This window comes from Podarcis muralis, chromosome 8 (genome assembly GCF_964188315.1).
Source record: "Podarcis muralis chromosome 8, rPodMur119.hap1.1, whole genome shotgun sequence".
In the NCBI taxonomy this organism is placed as follows: Eukaryota; Metazoa; Chordata; class Lepidosauria; order Squamata; family Lacertidae; genus Podarcis; species Podarcis muralis.
In genome coordinates this window covers 29476713-29497684 of record NC_135662.1, presented here as the reverse complement: position 1 = coordinate 29497684, position 20972 = coordinate 29476713, and the positions used below count along the sequence as shown (strand labels likewise).

At 42.2% G+C, this 20972-nt stretch overlaps 2 protein-coding genes and 1 long non-coding RNA gene across 4 annotated transcripts; 1 reads left to right on the top strand and 2 right to left on the bottom strand.

Moving 5' to 3' along the window:
- Nucleotides 1-425: 425 nt before the first annotated feature.
- Nucleotides 426-12125, bottom strand: IMPA1 (inositol monophosphatase 1). Its single transcript, XM_028736608.2, has 9 exons — nucleotides 11902-12125; nucleotides 10401-10469; nucleotides 9437-9570; nucleotides 7725-7829; nucleotides 7118-7163; nucleotides 6877-6985; nucleotides 5537-5645; nucleotides 3690-3841; nucleotides 426-3220 (listed from the first exon to the last, which is right to left on the bottom strand). Exons 2-9 carry the CDS (start codon nucleotides 10461-10463, stop codon nucleotides 3102-3104), a joined length of 837 nt encoding a protein of 278 aa, XP_028592441.1. The 5' UTR covers nucleotides 10464-10469; nucleotides 11902-12125; the 3' UTR covers nucleotides 426-3101.
- Nucleotides 12126-12592: 467 nt separating this feature from the next.
- LOC144328685 (uncharacterized) lies at nucleotides 12593-14433 on the top strand. Its single transcript, XR_013393884.1, has 2 exons — nucleotides 12593-12839; nucleotides 13850-14433. It is a non-coding gene; the product is annotated as an uncharacterized LOC144328685 (long non-coding RNA).
- Nucleotides 14028-20729, bottom strand: ZFAND1 (zinc finger AN1-type containing 1). Of its 2 annotated transcripts, XM_028736607.2 has the most exons (8): nucleotides 20589-20643; nucleotides 19301-19343; nucleotides 18271-18310; nucleotides 17241-17368; nucleotides 17056-17147; nucleotides 16018-16139; nucleotides 14435-14590; nucleotides 14028-14322 (listed from the first exon to the last, which is right to left on the bottom strand). In XM_028736607.2, the coding sequence occupies exons 1-8, from the start codon at nucleotides 20641-20643 to the stop codon at nucleotides 14152-14154; spliced, it is 807 nt and encodes a 268-aa protein (XP_028592440.2). In that variant the 3' UTR covers nucleotides 14028-14151. The 2 variants fall into 2 exon arrangements, with proteins under 2 accessions (XP_028592440.2, XP_077789015.1); XM_077932889.1 differs by lacking the exon at nucleotides 17241-17368 and having other exon boundaries at nucleotides 20589-20729.
- Nucleotides 20730-20972: the final 243 nt, after the last annotated feature.

Genomic DNA, 20972 nt, shown 5'->3' with positions numbered 1-20972 from the left:
ATACAGGACACTTCATTTTTAGCCATGCCTGATTTAATAGTGATGCAACTCATGCAAAGGAATGCGTATTAGTTCTTTTTCAAAACGATGAACTCAAGCGTAGCCAGCCCTTCCCTTGCACAGAAGCACAGGCACACCCTTACTATTTTACACACCTTTTCCTCTTATTGTTTCCAAATGCCTCTTCTCAAGTACATCTCTTCCTTGGTTTTTTGTTAAAGGCAACAATGCGTATGGGACAATGCCAAGGCTACTCCCATCAATTATGTTGCAACAGGACATTCGATCACAGGTGCTGGATATACAATTTTAGACTAGCTTTTAAGAAAACAACTACCACTGAAATACATGTTTTAATTACTGCTCTGTGAAGGCGGCGCTGGAGCATGCAAATTTCTGAAAATAAAGGGCAAGAATAGTCACGGTCATTTTAAAGCCAAAAATAAAGCTGGACTTTATTTTAAATATATTACTACAACACTTTTCAAAGCAATTCTCAACTTTACAAAGTAAAGCTTCTTAATATTAGCATTACCTGCCCCCCGCCCTATGATTTTATACAAAAGCTCAGAATTTATCTGGCCTGCTATGCTAAAGAATCATTCTGGCACCTTGGAAAAAGTAAAATTCTGAAGACGGTTGGAGTACAGGAAATGTCTCTAGAGCTTACACTTGAGTTGTCCCCTTGCACTGGTACTATAGTCCATGCACTGCTAAAATCTAAACACTGGGGATAAATCCTATACACTAGGTGAAGGGGTTGCCAACCTTGTTTGGGCCTATGGGCAAAAGTACAAAATGGAGAAACTGTGTTGTGTGGGTACCACAACCCTGCATGAATATGCACACTCACTAACACCCTCCCTCCTCGCCAGCAATTATACCTGATGGAATTGTTTTTGCTCCCTACCCCCAAAATCTAATGGTGGTGGCAATTTTCCTGGAGAGAGGAGCTAGGGCTAACCTTCCTTCCCCAGCAATCTCTGGGAAGAGCACACCTCCTTGCAAAAGTTAGGCTTTCATTATCCCATTAGGTTTAGGCTTATTTGCAGCCTAATTTCAGCAGGGGGAGGAATTGAGACAGGACCCTGTGGGTGCTAGGAAGCCCTTCTCTGGCCATATGCGCACCCATGGGTGCCAGATTAGCAACCTAATGTTTCAGGACAATGGCGGAGGTTAACGTGACTAGGCCAAAAGCCCTGTTGGTTATGGCTGAACTAGAAGATCTAGCATAATGGAAGCTCTAATTACGGAAGACCAGAGGACCATTAACCACGTGCCTACAAATATTACATTGGTGGCACTTCTCCATGGTTGCAAACAGGTTGCCTGTACATCTGAAATAGCATCACCAAGTGAATCATCACAGAAAACTGCTAGTAACAGAGCTATGGTTCTATCAGGAGACCTGTATTTTATACTGAAAGCGTTTTGGCTGTCAAAGTTCCATCTGTGCAGGTACAAGCTTTAATGTATGAGTCAAGTCAATATTTCTAGACACCACAAGGCTACCTTCCTTACACCTCCCAATGCTTCTTTACAGTTAAACTTTTCTTTCTAACAGATGGCAAACGTCAGATATTTTATAGTACGTAAGACTGACACATGCAGCTTAAAGATAAATCCCTGAATGAGTGTTAATCAGAAAATGTAACGAAAAGTCTTATGTCATCTTAAAGAAGACCAACAAATATATTAGAGGAGAAGCTTTTCTGCGCCATAGCTTGCTTTCTGCAAACAACCTACACAAGCTTATGCCCTAATTGATTCATAAGTCACTCTTTAATGCACCACAAGACTTTCTGCTGCCCCTGAAAAAGGTATTGTTTCATTACTTACTCCACTTCAGCTGATCAAACACTGACTTCCAAAATAAACCAAGAAATAAATATCTGGAACTGGAAATAAACTTATCAAAATAAGGCTATAAAAAAATTTCCTGTGAAGAATGTTCAGTGTAAAACTCAGCCAAATGTTTACTCTCATATTGACAATAACGGTTCCATGATTTTTGGCCAAACATTTTTACACTAGTTTAATAATTAGGTATTCAAAAGAGGGCATGGCATGCCTGTCTTATTTAATTTTTGCATTTGGAATCTATGTAATAATTTCCCCTTTTAAACCACCTTTTAACAATTATTGTGAAAGAGAAAGGAAAAACCACAATTCTGTGAAAAGCTGCAGAATAATAAAGCCAAAGCTAAACATTTTTAAGTACCATAGATTTCAGTTGGTGAGATTTAAGCATATGCTTTTATGCCACCATTTCACACACAATGTTTTCAAAATGGTTAACTGGATCCTGACTTCAACTCTGACATCCTGTGCTCTGCATATCAAAGATGATACTGATCAGGCCAGTATCAACAAGGTTGATATGAAATACAATATGAGGTGGAAAATACAGAAAACAGAAGTTGGCAAATGCAGAAGTTTTGTGGCCAAACTGGACACTGCGAGGGAAACAACAGGGCAGTTTTTCCATCGTAATGCTAACTTTGCAGGGAAGACTTGGCAGGGAGATATGTGCTTGCTGATTCTCCCCAGCAAGTTCTGATCGCATCTAGCTTTGTGTCAGAAAATGTGTTTGGCTGTAGAGAGAGTCTACAGAAATTGTGCAGGAGAAACTGTGGGCTGTTCAGGAGTTATGCATCTGCTCCACCTGCTGGCTGACCTGTCCTTGCAAACACCTGCACCCACCCACTCCATGATTGTATTGACAAACATGAGTTTGAGGCCACTTATTTGCAAAGGTAACATCTAGTTTGGTCCTCAGATTACAGAATGAGTCTCTGGGCCCAAGATGTTTGAAGGAGAAATCCCACCACCACACCCCATATGTTCTCCTTTAAGAGACATAAACAAGGTAATGAAACATTATTTTAAAAAATACTTGTGTGCTGTTTGCACAAGACAGAACACATTTCTAGGAACTTTGGGAAGGACTGAAGCATCAAGCTTTGAAATATCAGAATTCAGCAACATATCTATATCACGTGCCCTAGCACAAAGGGTGCATTTCACATTAAAAGCTATTTTTAAGTATACAGACCAGCTGATAGGAATTGTCCATAACAGAGATGGTGCAATTATAACATTTAATTTGTTTCGTCATCCCTTTGGTAGGGAATGATCTGAATCTCTTTTGCTATTCGCTCTGCTAGTACTTGGCTATTTGCAGCAATTATTCTTCTTGACATCAAATCAAATGGTGCCCCTGGGGACGAAAAAAACAACAACAAACACAACTGATTTACAGTGTTATTTATGAACTAATATTATGAAGCAGAGTTTTAGCTATAATTATCGAAATCCTCTGGATAAGTCATGTGAAAATTTATTAAGGACCACTCCAAAGTAACCTAATAATAATAATAATAATAATATACCACCCTTCATCTGAAGATTGCATAGTGGTTTACAGTACAGGCAACCCCTGTCTGCTAGTCATACTAATCTGGTGTGTTTTCCAGGACAAAAGTAGTGGGTTAAATCCTGCAAAAACTTGAGACCCTGACAACCCACTGGATGGAATACACTCAAATTCTAAAGCTCCACCTACTGTTTACTAAACTGACAACCTTTAAAGACATAGGGCACAATCAGAATTGCACATCACAAATGCACATTGCTCAGTTAAGAAAGCAGAAATTAACTGGTCTTGTTACATTCCCAACATATTTTACCTGAGACATCGAGCAGCACTCCGCCCGCTTCCATAATGATAATCCCAGCCCCTGCCATATCCCAGCAGTGAATGCCCATCTCGTAGTAGGCATCTGCTCCTCCTGTCGCCACCAGGCACATGTTTACGGCTGCAGTCCCAACTGCTCTAATCCTAAAACAGAGAAAGTATATTATCGCAACAAATTCAAACCCTGCAGTTTCACATTAAAATATTCACAGCAATCACCAGTCATTTGAAATGCAAAAGAAGCAGATGCAAACAAAATCATTTGACCTGGGTCTCTTTCAGTGAAATCAGTGAGATAAGTTAGTCGTGATGCAACTTAGAGGTCTCTGTGAAATCGTGTCTTCTCAGAAGTAAATCCTATTGGGATGAACAGTGCTTATTCCCAAGTACGGTATGTGAGTTTAGGAAGGCATCCTCAGTCTGGATCTAACTCAATAGCTGCATATTTTTTTAATAGGAGCACAACGCTGCATCATATCATTCCTCCATTATGTCCTAATTTATATATAACTCCCCACTATGTTTGACCTCTTAAGCACTTTAGAATAGCTGACTTTTTGGCCTCTTAATAGTGCCCCCTTGTGGAACTTTTGGCCAGGACATGGTCACGACAGAACACCAGATTAGGCTCACTTAACTGCTGCAAACATTGACGTTCTCTGCCTTGCCCTCGCCTTCCTGCATCAACTGAAATATGCTGTTATTCACACACAAGCAAACATTTTTAAAGAAAGGATAGCCAACACTACAGTTTTAAAGACTATTTGTTAAAAAAACTAAGTTGTGCCTCATTCTAAACAAGCCTCTTTGGTGCCATGCAGATCTCCAGAGTGCCTTCCATCAGCTTCAGCTTGTGGCCCAGCTGCGCCCCTATCAGGACAGGGATAGCCTAACTTCTGTCGTCTATGCCAGGGCATAGACCTTTAGGTTGGATTACTGCAGCATGTTATATGTGGGGTACCTCTGAACACAGTTCGGAAACTTCAGCTGATGCAGAATTCATCAGCCAGGTTGCTTACCGGGGCAAGACAGTTTGAGCATATAACACCAATCGTGGCCTGACTGTACTAGCTGCCGATCGGTTTCTGGTTCAATTCAAAGCGCTGGTTTTTACCAATAAAGCCTTAAACGGCTGAGGACCACAATACCTCAAGGACCACCTCTTTCCATATGAACCACTGCAGACCCTGCAATCATCATCTGAGGACCTTCTTTGTGGGCCTTGTCTGTGAGATGCCTGGACGGCGGTAACATGGGAATGGACCTTTGTGTGGTGGCTCCCCACTTGTGGAATGCTCTCCTCAGGAAGGCTTGCCTGACACCTTTATTACATTTCTTTAGGCACTAAGCAAAAACTTTCCTCTTCTTTAATTAGCCTTTGGCTAATTAAACAATCCAGGGCTTGCCGATCAGAATGGCAGCGGTTTGATTCCCTGCGACAGGGTGAGCTCCCCTTGCTCAGTCCCAGCTCCTGCCAACTTAGCAGTTCGAAAGCACGTCAAAGTGCAAGTAGATAAATAGGTACCACTCTGGTGGGAAGGTAAATGGCGTTTCCGTGCGCTGCTCTGGTTTGCCAGAAGCGGCTTAGTCATGCTGGCCACATGACCCGGAAGCTATACGCCGGATCCCTCGGCCAATAAAGTGAGATGAGTGCCACAACCCCAGAGTCGTCCGCAACGACCTAACGGTCAGGGGTCCCTTTACCTTTACAACCTTTTAAACTGTTTGTGGGAGGGTTATTGTTTTTTGGTAATGGCATGCATAAACTGCCCTGTGACCTTCGGATGCAGGACAGTAGAGTAATTTAATAAACAAACAAACAAGAAGAAGAAGACATACCCATGAATAGGAATGTTCAGTAGTCTTTGCATGTTAGAAAGAACAGTTTTTATAACCTCTGGATCACGGTTGGATCCTAGCTCTGACACTAAGAGTGCTTTTGTAATATCTGTAGAGAGGTTGGGGGGGGGAGAGAGGAAAGGTAGAAAAGTCTGACCATTACTTTAATTCAGATTTGGTTGTTGTAGCTCAAAGGAAAAACAGCGAGTATTTAAGAAAAGTACTCACACAATGTTCCCCCCCCCCCAGCATATAACTCATTAAACCGTTATACAATATTCATACAAATGGTTTTATTGCCTTTTGCTCACAGAGTTCCTGATCTTTTGTACTTTTATCTTACTTTACTGTACACCACTTCAATAGCTTTTGGTTGTGAAGCGCTTTATAAATCTGCAAATAAATAGAAATTTGCATGTAACACACTAGGGGTGTCAGGATTTGGCCTCTGCTTCCTGCACTTACCTGAATTTATACAGTGCCCTTTGGTGAACATATGGTCTCTAATAAGATCAAAAAATAAGCACAAGACTGATACATGGGCCAACCCTGCTGCCTCAACATTACTTGAAGGAGCAGATTTCACTATGCACCCAAAGGTTCTCTATGGTCTTCTGAGCTGAAAATTGTATGTTTATTATCCTACAGATAATACGTAAAATGAACAGTGAAGCTAGTATGGAAAAACACTCATTACATTTTGTTCACATGAATGATCTAGTCTCCAGCATAGCGTTTTCTGGGTGAAATCATGAATTCTATTCTAACATAGTGGTACCTCGGTTTAAGAACAGTCTGGCTTAAGAACGATTTGGTTTACAAACTCCGCAAAACCAGAAATAGCGTATTGGTTTGAGAACTTTACCTCATTCTAAGAACGGAATCCGAACGGTGGAAGGGCACTGGCGGTGGGAGGCCTCATTAGGGAAAGCGTGCCTTGGTTTAAGAACGGTTTTGGTTTAAGAACGGACTTCTGGAATGGATTAAGTTCGTAAACCGAGGTACCACTGTACATCCAAAATAGATTTAAGTCAACAATTGGGTCTTTGCAATTCTCAATCCACGGGGTGAAATTCAACATTGTGCTAAGATGACCATTCTGCCAGCATAAGCATTTCTGCTTGCTGGAAATAGCTATCTCCCCTCTCCTTCCCGTGAGCACTATCCTGAGGGTTCACTTTACCCTTTACAGTAGGATCTGGGGGAGGCACAGTGAGAGGTGGAGAAGCCCTGTTGTGCTAGTGGAAGTCATTCTGCTGGGGCACCAGGTTAGTTGAATCTGGCCCATCACTTTCCCAATTTTGTATAGTCATACTGCTATATTAATGCAAAAACCGTACCTTGTTGCTTTGATACTTGGAGCTTTTGCCCATTGCAAAATGCTCCTTTCCCTTTCCTGCCGGTGTACATTTTGTCTTCTACACAGCTGTATACAATTCCAAATTCCATCTGCAACCAAACAAATGAAATATCATAGGGGGGAGGGTTATGCTTTCAAAAAAAAAGTTTGCATTTTGTGTGTAGGCTGCAATGGTAGTATTTTACTTTTTTACTGTATGTTAAAAAGAAATTATAAGTTACCTGTTTCTTTACAACAAAGCCAATTGAAACAGCCACAAAGGGAAACCTTGAAAACCAAAGAGATAAGCATATTGCACTTGTAAGCTCAGAGGCATAATGTTAATGATTGACAGGCAGCATGTGTTCAACTGTAAATTAGAGAACTAAGGCAACATTTTAACTAGCTACTCCTAATCAAATACAAACTGGAAAGCAAAGTCTAAGATGACCATATCACAGCACAGCACAAAGATCTTACTCTGATTCCAGAGGAGGGAAAGCACAGAGGTATATTGCACAAGTCAATCATGCTCACTTCACTATTTTCACAGGCGAGAAACAAACCATAGCTTAATGTGATGTCCAAATCAAAGACTGCAATTTAGTTGACTTAAAAAACCCCCAACTATGATCAATAAGTCAAGAAGAAACATTGCTTAGATATGGTGGTTTGTTTGGAGCAAACCAAACTGTACTCTCTGGCTGATGTAATGCTGAGAATGGGATCATAGTTTGTTTCTTCCCAGTGCTAGTGGGGAAGAGTGAAGTGGGTGTGATCGGTTTGTGATTTAATGTGACACCTAAACACGCCCACCGTGACTCTAAGAGAAAGATGCAAAAAACATACCTGTGAACGAAGTTAGTCGTTCCATCAATAGGGTCAATAATCCAAGTGGGATTATCTGTCAAGGTACTTTTTGCACCAGCAGCAACAGATTCTTCTCCAATAAAACTATGGGGATATTTTAAAAAAATAATGAGCAAACAAACAAACAAACATATAAGGATTTACACCTGTCACATATAGATCTTAAAATGTCACAACTTCAAAAATGATCATTCATCCAACAAATCGTTTATAGAACATCCCATTCTCCATGGTACGGATTCATTTTATGCACAGGAAATAGATAGCCATAAGAAGCCTTGTCGGATTTATTTCAGCTTCCTAGACTAGGCAGGATGTGGTCCTGGCAGCCCACAGTGGTCTTGTGGGCTTGATGACTCTGGACAGCCCACAAAGACGGCAGGAATGCAACAACCTTCCCCACTACTGCCTCTGTCCTGGTGTGTCTCTAAAACTCCATCTTTCATGTCTTTTTGTGATCTCCTTTTCATGTCACATAAGCCAGAGATCATTACAATATCTTGTGGGAGTGAATTGCACAAAGTAGTTATGTGTTGTATGATACAGCGCTTTCTGCTATATATCTGTCATATATGCTTGGTAAGCAATGAGGTTGCACTGGAAATCTCCACTATATTGGTTCTCCCCATATAACCCAGCAGAACTTGCTAAAGTAGAGAGAGCCCCTTCTGCCACCACTGGTATTTTGCATCCTTCCTTTGCACCTATGTGAGACTTTGAACCTAAAATGAGTCCTAGAACTAGGATGTGTCAGTTAATAGATTTATCCTGTGTATCTCCCCTAAGCACTGGCCAAAGAAGAGGGCTAGATTTGTCACAGCAGGTCAGTTGGGAAGTCCTGACCTCTTGGATCAGGCTTGCTCTTCTGTCTTGAGAAACAAGATGCCCATGTGCACATTGCTGTTCTCTGCCAGACTTGCCTCACCTTCACATTGCCTGGCTATTCCCCACATGGCAGTGATTTCATCTCTCCCAATAGGAGCAGCCCACTTCTCATATTGTACCACACTGAAAAAACATGTCAGACCTATAATCCACGTTCCAGGTCTATGAAGCTGTCACAACCATACCTAGTTAGATATAATCTGACCTTCCCACTTTTTTAGGAGCTGCAAACTCCATCTCTATAGACAGCAGGCAACCTTTCACACATTCTACACGCACAACACTTGGAATAAAACGTAATCTTCCCACATAGGCCTAATAGCATGGCGCACCATCTTACAATTAAGACTCTTCCTGACCTGCAGAGACTGATATCACTGGTATACTCACCCGCAAATGATCATGGCTTGCCTGCATCCAGGGCAAATGGGCTACCCCTGCCTAAGCAGCAACCATAACACCATGCTGACTCTGTGATCCACCTCTTCATATTTGCATAGCCTGTCATTCATTTCTCTTGGCTTCTACCACACCCTTGTGTCATCCTGCCATTTTGCCATAACTGAAAGAAGCTTCCTTAGTTACTGCCTACAGGGGTTGGAGATTCCATTATTCTCCCTTTTACCATCCTTACCTAACTAGAATTGAAGTGTGATAAATGGAGCTTATGTGAGACAAGCACAGCTTAAAATGTAGAAAAAACTATGTTATTAGTTTGCCAGGTTCCCTGTGCTTATTTTGAGCCATCAGGATCAAAGGTTTCATACCTGTGATAATAAAAAATTGAGATCTAAAATATTCTGTACCTGTGAGAAGGGTATTTTTCCTTTATAGAAGAAATAAGCATATTTTCTACTTTTTGGTCAGTGACAGTCACTAGATCTGCTGGAGAGCTTTTAATCATGATAGCTATGTCCTTTGTTAGTGCTTCCCGGACTACCTGCAAAGAAAATTATTTGCATGACACTTTTTGAAAACAAGTTAATGCACTCAGTCAGCTGCACAAAAACATTTCCTCCCTCGTGGAACAGGCAGAAGCTCAGGGGCTTATGCACCAGAAATGAGGAGAGGTGCCATGCTCTCTCTGCCCCAGCAATGTCACTTAACACATCCAAAGCCCTCTCCAAAGACTACTTAATGGTGTTATGAACAATCCCCACCTAAGTGCTACTATTCCAGCCTTTTCAGAACATATCAGATTCTTTCTGGTACAAAAAAAGAGAAAAAAGCCAGAAACCACAAAGGGCCATGGGAAGATTACAAATGCATGACAGTGTCATATGGAAGACTTCTCAAGGTGAGTTGATGGGGAATGGCAATTCCATAGTAAACAGCTCATCTGAAAGCAGCTATCATGCTCAGGCTTGAACACAGCCAATTGTGATCATTGTCGCCTATCCAAAAATGACTAGCAGAAGGGAAGTACAGCATGTTGTAGACTGCAATATTTTCGGACTTCCTTGCAAAGCTGATCATGCTTTTCTAAACCTTCCCTTTGTTTTTATATTTTAAAATGGAGTTGGTCTCCTTATTTGTTCTGCAAATACCCCATCGTTTTATACTGCTGAAGTACTAAACAGAAGTACAAGCAAGACATATATATTTTTCAGAATAATTATGTGCTTACAAAAATTCAAAGCATATTATAATAATAACAACTTATTATTTATACCTCGCCCATCTGGCTGGCTTTCCCCACTCTGGGTGGCTCCCAACAGAATATTAAAAACATGATAAAACATCAAACATTAAAAATTTCCTGAAACATACCTCTCCAGCTTTTCTTGCTAAAATAACTGCATAATCCATGCATTCTTGCCAAGGATCAGCCATCTTTCTCTAGGAAACAGAACATACACCACCAAATTATACAAATCAAAAGAGCAAACAGCACAACACTGAAGATGTGTTAAAATGCTAAATCTGCAGGTTCAAACTATTTCAACATAAACAATACTATTATTTTGTTTCAAAATGCTGATATCAAAGCTGCAACATTGCACAATACTGGGAAATAAACTTCTCTTCAGACCAGAGCAATGCATTATTTTGTAATATGGGCTACCCAGCAACTACACAATTTCCTGTATGTTGCCAACCTGCATAATGTCAGGCAGATGCTGAACAAATTTGTGCTCCTGCATAAATGTAGCAAGAGACATGCCCTTGCCACCGATGACTAGAACTGGCAGTGACTTGCAGTAGAAGTATTGTGTTCACACAATTGCAGAGATTATAAAAGCTGATAGAGAGTGATGTGTATAAGTGAAACATGGGAAAACTTGCAGTGAGAAGATCACTTATAGCTTATTAGCAATTTCACACTGTAGGCTCCCTTAGCATGTTTCTGCACATATAAAAGTTAATAAACCAACAGAGACCAAAATGTATGAAAAGTTGTTACTCATGATGACCAGCAATAGCATCTCTGCAATGTTTTCCAAATCTTTCAGTCTTCCAGACAAACTGTTCCTAATATGCTACAAGGTTGCTGTTAACGTTTAGCTGTTGTGAAAGATCCAGCAAATGTGTTGTGTAGATGTTGCACTTTCCTAGCACTTAAAACCGGAGTTTTGCTTCTAGGGAAATGCGACTTTCTTCATTCAACTAAGCATTCCCATAGCAATACTGAGCATTGTGTGGAAGACAGCCGTGACCATCAAGGGTACCCAATGCATAATAATTTATAATGTAATAAGCAACACAGTTCTAACATAATAAGCAACACATTTCACATCAACCCTGCATTAAATCATTATAGCAATAAAAATAAAACCTCAGTGTTCCCACATAACACCTCTCTCATCAGCTCCAGTCAAATGTGGCCAATAGCCCGGGGTGATGGGGAAGTTAATCCAATAGCATTTGGAAAGCTACACTTTTCATTTATCTGTTATTTCAGTACTATATAAAGAAGCTGCATATTGTTGGGGGGTCTAAATTTCACAAAACATGGATTCCTCTGAGTTTTGCATGCTTTAACAGGAATGCCTGACAAGGAAGGAGAGGAGTTGTATTTAGCTGCCCCCAAACAAACAAACAACCCGATTTTTCAGTTGTTACTCATCCTTGGGCTTAATCTTAGCCACAGCCCAGCCCCGCTATATATTTAGTTGTGGGTGGGTGGGGTGGCGACCCCATGAGTGCTTGATTCTCATCACGAAGTGGGGGCGGAAGGCAGCAGAAATAACTGGGCAGTAAAAGGAAACCATGGCTGCCCGGAACTCATGGAAATGCATTAAAGAGAAGCCCCACCAGGCCCCGGGCTTACCGTCAGCAAATCGAAACACTGCTCAGATCAAACTCCTCAAACGGAAATCTACAAAGCCGGCGGGCGAAAACCTCCGTGGGAGGAAAATGATGACCTTTGCACCTCTCTCCGTTATGTGCTTCCTTCCTCGCCTCTTTCTTTCTTAGGCAGCCACCGGTATTTATTTTTTTCTTCCAAGGGGCGCGGCTAAAAGCGGAAGGAAGGGACTCGCCGGCATCCCACCGTCGTCCTGGCAACACTGGGATGCCTCTGGAGAGGCGCAGGGGCGGGTGGCTCTCCCTTCCCAATGGGCGGGCGGGCAGGCAAGCAAGCAAGCCTCCTGGCTCAGGCGGCAGACCCCTTGGGGACTCAGAAGGTTGGCTGCTTGCCCGACTCGCACTTATGAAAAAGGGAGGCTGCTTCTCAAGCAATGGCGACCTTTCCCTTCAGGACCTTGATAGATACGCAGTTAGGGTTGGCAAATGCCCCTGAGCATATGCAGAGTGCATTCTAGTCCGACGACGGTTTTTTGGGTTTTTATAATAACTAGAAATAGATGAGAGTGGTAGAAAGACACTATGGTTGTTCTGGAGCAGCCTTTCTCAACCTGTGGGTTCCCAGATGTTGTTGAACTACAACTCCCATCACCCCTAGCTAGCAAGGCAAGAGCTCAGGGATGATGGGAGTTGTAGTCCAACATTATCTGGGGACCCGCAGGTTGAGAACAGCTGTTGGAGGTAGCCCGGGTTCAGATGATGCTGGACTACAACTCCCAACATGCTCCGGGCTCGCTAAGGCTTATGGGAGTTGAGGTTCGGCGGCATTTGGAGGACCAACGGGGAGGGGACGGACACACACACGGAGACAGCGACTTGCGACGGGCGGGTTCCCTGCAAAGGGACCTTCCCGCTTTAATTCCCTTTTGTCTTGCAAGGCTTTGCTGACATGTTTGGGGCGGGGTGGGTTCTTTTTGTGAGGTTTCTGGTATTTATTATTCTCTTTAATGGGAAGGCAGGCAGATATTGGCACACCAAGCTCTAACAGGCTATGTGATGCTTAGCTGGTTCAGTTTTATTCTATCTTTTAAAGTTATTACTGATGGCACGTTTGCAGCTGACTTCAGCAACCGCTTTGTTGTGTTACCCCAGAGCTACATATATACGTCGATCGCGATGACTAGGGGAACCTGAGACTGATTATGGTCGATCGCTGCGCTCCTGGGGGGACGTGAGGGAGATGCTGCCCTGCCGCCTCCGCTGCACTCAGAGCTGGCAGCGGGGTGGAATGGGATGCTGCCTGAGGGAGGCGGGGGGGGAGAGAGAAGCAGGGAAGGAGAATCACGGAGCAAGGAAGGAAGGGAAGGAGTTAACGCACGGGGGGGGGGCACAGGGAATGAGAATCACGGAGCAAGGAAGCAAGCCAGCCCTTTAGTCCCATCACGGTGCTTGTGCCGGAGTTAATAACAAGCTGGCTAGCGCCACACAAGCCGAGGCATCCTATTGGCCTTTGCGCGTTCTGATGTTTCTTGGGGGCAGGAGCTTATAGAGTACGTCTTTAGACGCCAGCTGGGAGGGAGAGCGGGACAAACACATAGCTGTCAACTTTCAGATTTGAAAATAAGGGGTCAGCAGCCTCGAAAATAAGGGATCAGATTTGAAAATAAGGGATCAGCAGCCTCGAAAGTAAGGGATCAGATTTGAAAATAAGGGAACAGCAGCCTCGAAAGTAAGGGATCAGCAGCCTCACCTGACCCAGGGACAGTCTACGGGATATCTAACAATCCGGGATAGCAGCGGGAAGCAGCACTGGAATAAGGGAATTTCCCACAAAAAAGGGAAGGTTGACAGCTATGGACAAACATCAGCTGCATCTGGAGTACAGCCAAAGGCAAGTGGGTGTGGGTGTGGGTGTAGCTGTTTGTGGCGCCGGTGCAAAAACTTGACTCTTATGACATTTTCTTTGCTTTTAGCGAGAATCTCGAGATCCGAACGTGCTGCCAGTGACATAACAGCTGTAATTAAAGGATTCCTTTGACAATCAACGATCATTTCAGTATTATAATTTGATTGTCTTGCACAAGCTCTAGTTCAAAAAGGCATCAACTGAGGAGCGTGCATTTATGAGTAATTCCTTGGACTACTTTGAAATGTACATAAATCAGAATTTAATAAATTTCTTCATGTAGGTGATACAAAATAACACATGATGAAACTATAAACAGACTCTGTCTTTTGTTAGGCCTGACAATCACATGCAGCATGTTTTTCACGACTACTCTATATATGAAGTTGCATTTTCTAGAAACTGGACTTCATTATCAAGATATTCCAAGATCACATTTCCACCATTATTTAGTGGGGATTCTCTGTTGCTTATCCAAGAGGCCAGTGTCTGGTCCAAAGGCAAAGCTTCTCCAGATGCCGGGTGACAGAGTCGTAATTTCTGAAAATCCACAGAAGGGGGGGGGGGAGAGATACCCTGTTGTTATTTCACAGCTCTCTAAAGAAATTAAAAATATTTGAACAATAAAAAATGGTTGCTGTAGTTGATTTACCTTAGCTGTGGTTTTGTTGTTATCATTCTTAAGGTTTGCTAAGGAAGCGGCAAAATCTATCACTTTACCAATGCTCCAGTTACTACTAAAGAACATGGGTTTGCTTTTCTCCTTACTCTCTTTAGGTAAAAACACTTGGAAGTAGATTCTCTCTGTCTGCAATAGAAAATGGCATTGATGTGGCTTTAGAAAGGAACATATTCCTCAGAAAGGAACTTTACAAAGAATCAGGGTCAGGTAAACCAGAGAAAAAAGGTAAAACAACAACAACATATTCTCCAATTGTAAAAAACAACATACAAAGAATGTCCCCTCCTCAATGCCACTACCACCAGCTGTTCATGAGGCAGGCAGGCAAAGAAAACATCAGGTCCCTACTCTTGCTCTAGCTGGGATGGTTTCATTTCATTTTTATTAGCTTTAAAAATGTGTTGTAGAAAGGGGGGGTTATTGGGATGTTTTTGTTTTTATTATGTATTTTCTGTTTTTTATATTGTGATTTTATGTTGCGAACCACCCTGAGATCTACAGGTATAGGGGCGGGTTGATAGGGATAATGCTTCTCTAAGACATTTGTTTTTCCATTGTCCGATATAGAAAGACACTTGGGCAGAATGTAACTAACCATCAACAGAACTGTACGGAACAACCTTACATTTACAGAGGAAAATATCCTCTTGAACCCAGCACATGGAACCTCAGAAAAGGACAATACAAATGTACTCTTCGTGCCCTTACCATAGCAAAAAGACTGATACTAATGAATTGGAAAAATAAACTACGATTGGATCAAAGACTTACACAAACTTGCAACATATGAACAACTTGCATATAAACACACTTGCCATGGATAAATTCAATGATATTCGTAATCCATTCTTACAAATACTGTAATAGGTTAAGATCTGGTGAAGTACAATAACAAACTTGTAAAATATACAGTTTTGGGTCCCCCCCCCCTTTTTTGTTTTCCCTTCTGCATGGGTTCTGTTTCTCTCTCTTTGCGTCTCACCATGTTGGCACATGTATGGTTATGTACCTTTTGAACTTTCGATAAAGATTGAAACTAAAAAAAAAAAGGTATAGGGGTGGGGCGGTTTGCAAATTTAATAAATAAAAATAAAATACAAATATTAGTTGAATGTTATTGAGAGTTTTGAGGACCTCAGTTGACAAGGATACAAATTCACTAAAACTATCCAGCAGCAATCTAGAATCCACTTACCTCGCTCTCCCCACAATTCCAGGTGTTTCTATCCTATACCATATTTTACATTTGTACAGAGTTTAATATACAAAGCTGCTGCATGTACAGTCCCTGTGGGAAGATGATTTTACTAATGGGGCTTCATTGCTCTTTCCTTCAGGTCCTGCAGTCATTTATATTGCTCTACAAGGACAGTGTAGTAGACAACACTCTCCTACACTTGCATTCTATCGAGGGAAGGTGGTACCCCCTGCCCCCACTTTAGAAAACCCTGAACAAACACAATAGCAGAAGTACAGAGATCACTTTTGCTTCACTAAATATGGGAGTAACTACAAACAGGTATGGTGTTTGGAGACAAATGAACGTGACTTACCTGCACCAAGGACTTATCCCCAGATGCGTGCATTTTCAGTTTCATTAGGGCCACCTTTGCTGCTGTTTCGCTGTTCTTTGCTCCTCTGCCTCTTTTACTCACTGTGGCTTCTTTCTTAGAATCTGAGATTTATGCATGGACTCATTTTAGTAGCTATCACCTTCCCTCTCATTTTGCTAAAAATGAAATATGCACCAGCATGAATGTTAAAGCTTCTTCAGAACGGGTGCACTGGAACAATGTGCAGCCTTCTCTTGCTTGTGTACATAGGATGGAACCTTTTCTCCGACCTCTGAGTACTATATGCTTGCCAGTAATCAACATGTGTCACTGAGAATGGGCCACACCAATATACAGAACTGAAGATGTTCAGGGGAGCTCAGATATGAAGGAACCAACTTGATCCCACAGGCCTGTCTCAGGGATGGTTTCAGGCAATAAAAAAATTACTGCTCAATTACAGTTGAGAACTTGTGGGAATGAAAGTGGTTCCAATCCTTCATTATATCTTGCTAGCACAGAACGACTTATTCCTGCATAGGATTTCCACTTAACTCTCATAGGATGTAGACCCAGACGTAGCTCAAGAACACAGAAAAATAGGACAAGTCAATTACTTTTAGGAATTGTAGCAAGGAGATGGAAGTTGCAGGACCCAGCCTTACTTTCAGGACACAATATGAAATATGAAAAACATAGCCTCTCTTATTCTCTTTCTGTATCAGAAACCTTATTAAGGGCACAATCCTATGGCCCCTGAAAAGACATCCTAGGGACCTCGGCCATGGAGAGGGAGGTCCGTGAGCAAAGGAAGCCTGCCCTAAGAAGTCTTACCACCGTGGGTGTAGAAAGCTGTGCTGTCAGTGCTCCAATAGCAATAAAGGTAAAATGGGGCATTCCAGGGGTGCTTTATCTACTGGCTCCAATGCTACCCTGTTTCTTCAATATGTCCCCACAACAGGAAAGGAGAAGTCTACATACAGTCACATACATTCTGCAGCAGAAAACTGTATTTTTAGCAAGTCTTACTGTACCTACCTACAATATCTTTAACAAGCTGCTGGGTAACAGCCATGCGAGGTTTAGGGATTTCCAATTTTTCACATTCGTGGTCCAGTTCATGGCGGTGACTGAAAATAATAGATGAAGAAACTCTCAGTAGTTAGTCTACAAGCTAATGAAAAACGAGGAGTGAGGTTGCTTAGATTAATTAATTTGCTCACCGAAAGCAAAAATGCTTTTCACAGGAAGGGCACAACACAGGTACAAGTTCTTTTCCATCACAACCTTTATATGTGCACAAGAAAGATTTTTGGTGATCTGGTTTCACCGCCCCACTTTTTAGATTTGCCTAAGACAATTTCAAAGGAAATTCATGTTACTTACAAATACACATCCTGAATTCTATTGAAACATAACTGGGCATTTTCTCCATCATGCATCACAGCTATTTAGTAGCTCTCTCTTAATAGAGAGGATATTATTATGTTCTTAATACAATACCACTTTTGCCAAATGCCAGGTGGAAAGAGACTGAGTAAAATAAAATATGTCCAGGAAGTTACTCCTAATGAACTAAAAGAAGCCATTAACCTAAAATACAAGTGCTCATGCTTACTAAATGCCTATGATTTATCAGTAAATTATAAGCAGGAAAAAGGACACCATAAAAGAATAACAGCAACTAAAAGCAACCAATTCACAACTTAAGGTAAATAATAAATACTCTCTAAGCAACCTAGGGGGGAAAGGCAGAGAATGGTCTGGTTTGCATGACATGCTAAGACATATTATGGGTCAGGATGAACATGAGAGCTTGCAGACTCTGGAAGAGATCACAGCTGCTTTGTTCCAACACAGTTATTTTGGTGCTGCCCTGCACTTACCTAAGCCATGTCTTGCCTTAGCATGCCATCTGAACCCAGGCTTGTGGTTAAGCTGTTTTCAGATGAACCACAAGCTGTAACCAAGGTTTGTCTTGTGCATTATGGCTTGTGGCTTGTCTGGGAGAGCTAAACCATGAACTCTGGTTTGGATGACGTGCTAAGCCAAGCCATTCACCTAAGTCTCAAGGTGATTTACAAGCATACAATTAAAACATAATTTGGCAAAAAGATCATGTGAATTGCTGAACAAAAACTTACAAAGCATTGCTTGCAAAATTATTCAGAATGAGCTTAAGGGAACTTCACTGTTAACTAAAATATTCCAGAGGTGTTGAATGCTACAGATGATTAAAAATTATCAACTTACCTCAGAACAACCATGAGCAGCCCGACTTCTGTGCTGAAGACTTAAAATTACAAAAAATAAAGACCAACACATCATTAGTGTGTGAATTAACAGGAGAACAAAAAAAGACTTGGCACATTTTTTCTGAAAAGTTATCTCAGCAAAACTAATCAAGAATGCTACAGCTTCAATTGAACAAAGCTTTAAAAATACATAATAAACATGCATATTTTTGCTCATTCCTCTCTTCTCTCTGTTTATTTGTTAGCTATGTTGTTTCCCAGCCCATCCATCCAAATGACTTAATCAGGGATGTGGAACTTGTAGCCTTCCAGATGTAACTAGATTATAACTTCCACCAGCCCTGACCAGATGTCATGTTGGCTGGGCTGATGGGAGCTGAGAATCCAACAGCATCTCAAGGGTGACAGGTTCTCCATCCCTGGTTCAACTACAGATTCTAACCTCCTCGGGGTGGGGAATATTTCATATATATTCTTGTTCTTCTGTTTCTTTTAAGTGCCACAAAAACTGATGGTGCTGTACAAATAAGAAGAGCAGAGCAATCCTATACAGACAGATATTCCAGAAGGCAGTTAAGCCAGTGCATCTCCTGCATCCTAACTGCTCCTGGCCAGTGGATCAAGACCAGATTGTGGGTGACAGTGTAAGCTTTCATTTTCTGACCTTCCATTGTCTCCCATGGGGTGAATTTAGTTACACCTGCATTTTTTGATATGTTATACTGAGCTTTGTGGGTAGGACCAGTGAACAAAGTGAGTCAGGATGCAGTGCAACTTTGTCTATCCTTCTCACTTCACTTCACCACTCCCATTCTCACCCTTGACATGCCCTTTGGGGCATTTACTCTGACATTGCTCTTGCTGGTTTGACTTAAGCCAGCAGGGCTATCCCTCAGCACCCATAAATAAATATGCCTGGGTCAAGTCATCTATGTCAGTTTAAAGTGCAGGGAAGGATATTCCTGCAGGGAGAGATTAGGATGTGGTATATCTGGGGAGTCAGGATTGTAGCATAAATTCTTTCTTACCAGAAGACTCCTGAGCAGCCATCACAGACAAAAGGGAGAAAATCTAAAATGAAAAAGATAACACTCAAATGAATTTTTGATATTTTTACTTTTCTGTTTAGGTTACTCGTGTTGTTTTAAACGCGAATCTTTATTGTATCTCACTTTCATTTGTAATTTTTGTGTGTGGGTATTTTGTAACATTTCATTTGATCTTTTAAGAGAGGTTGTAGAGAGCTGTTTTTGGAAATGTAAAGCACTGTAGAAGTGATTTAAATGAGTTCGTATCTATATACATTTTACAGGTGCAATTACCAGTGACAAAAATAAGACAGATAATCTCCAATGTTAATCAACACCTGTGCTGAACCAAAGCTGAAGTGTTCTGGAAGCTTTGCCAACGCCATCTTGGTAGTCACGATAACCCCACAGTTAACTGGTAGTTGTCGTAGCAATGAGCTCATATATGTTTACATTCACTTGCTTTGATATAAGCTAATTGGCTGGCTTTGCTGTTATCCTTATCTGTGGGCTTGGAGTGATGGGCTCTGAGCCAGAAAGGGGAGCCATCTGTAAGGTTTGGGTCAAGTGAAATGACACATGCTGCTTTGTGTATAAAGAATGTAGACACTTTTGCTTGGGCGCGGACTAGCCATCTCCTTGCTGCGAAGTCTGTCCTGCATCTGCAAAGGCCAGAAGAACTGGCGGACTGATTTGCTGTAAGTCTCCAACTTCCTTTAATAAAGCACTAGGACTGGCCGTTCTTGATTAAAGGGTTTTATATTGAGTGCAAGCTACGTTTTGTGATAAGACCACAAAATAAAACTTTAATAAAAGATAACTACTCTCCTACACATATACGCACGCACACTTGGCCTGGCAGACGTGAGCTCTAGCGCATGTCCTTTTCTATCTAAGCAAATCTGCCACAGGATAAACACCTTTTTGCCTTTAGTGATAACCAGAGTGCTAGCTAAACTCCACTGGCTACCAAGCAACAGTCCACGCCCACTTCTGGAAATAGCCACGCCCCTTAATTTGGTTACTGTCCACTATCTCCTCCCCTTTGCCTTCCACACCCATAGAAGCAAAAAGCGGCAGAACAGTACATTAGGCTACACTTCCGGAAGGGCAGGAGCAGGAAGCCGCTCTACCCTCGAATCTCCATGGTGCTGCTTCTTCGTCCAATGCCAACTCGCCCCTCGGAGCTTAAACCTGAGACTCAGAAGTGGTGCCATGAAGATGCACTTCCCCCTCCCCCGCCACGGAGAGTCCCATGGTCTGCCCTTGCCGCTCAAGGGCTCCTTACCAAGCTGCCCGCAGTCCTCCACTTCACAGTGCTGTCCAATCTCCAGTTCCGCCATGGTGGTGCACGGCGCATGCGCGCCCCGCCACCATGTTCCGGCGGCTCTAAAAGGATAAAATGGGCTCCTCCTCCCGAGCCGCGGCATTCCAAATAACATTGGGCGTCATCTAAGGGGCGGAGCTTGAGGGATAGGTGGGCCGGCCTCTGTGTAGGAGCAGCGCCTACCCGCTGTCAAGTGACGTCTGCCCCCTTTCTGATGTACTTTGGGGGGGGGGGCGCACAGCGCACTTACTCCTATTTAAGTCTTGCCCGTTTCCATGGGACTTACTCCCAGGTAAACGTGGGTAGATTTGCAACCGCACTTTTAAAAAATGGTTTTATATTCTA

Bases quoted from the DNA above. Each gene is read 5' to 3' on its own strand.
- IMPA1 (XM_028736608.2), bottom strand. From the start codon at position 10,463: ATGGCTGATCCTTGGCAAGAATGCATGGATTATGCAGTTATTTTAGCA. The intron at 9,571-10,400 runs GTATGTTTCAGG...TTTTCTTTGCAG, and splicing joins TAGCAAGAAAAGCTGGAGAG to GTAGTCCGGGAAGCACTAAC. The intron at 7,830-9,436 runs GTACAGAATATT...ATATCCCCATAG, and splicing joins GAAAAATACCCTTCTCACAG to TTTTATTGGAGAAGAATCTG.
- ZFAND1 (XM_028736607.2), bottom strand. From the start codon at position 20,643: ATGGCGGAACTGGAGATTGGACAGCACTGTGAAGTGGAGGACTGCGGG. The intron at 16,140-17,055 runs GTAGGTACAGTA...CATAAATCTCAG, and splicing joins GCTTGTTAAAGATATTGTAG to ATTCTAAGAAAGAAGCCACA. The intron at 14,591-16,017 runs GTAAGTCACGTT...TTTCTATTGCAG, and splicing joins GGGATAAGTCCTTGGTGCAG to ACAGAGAGAATCTACTTCCA.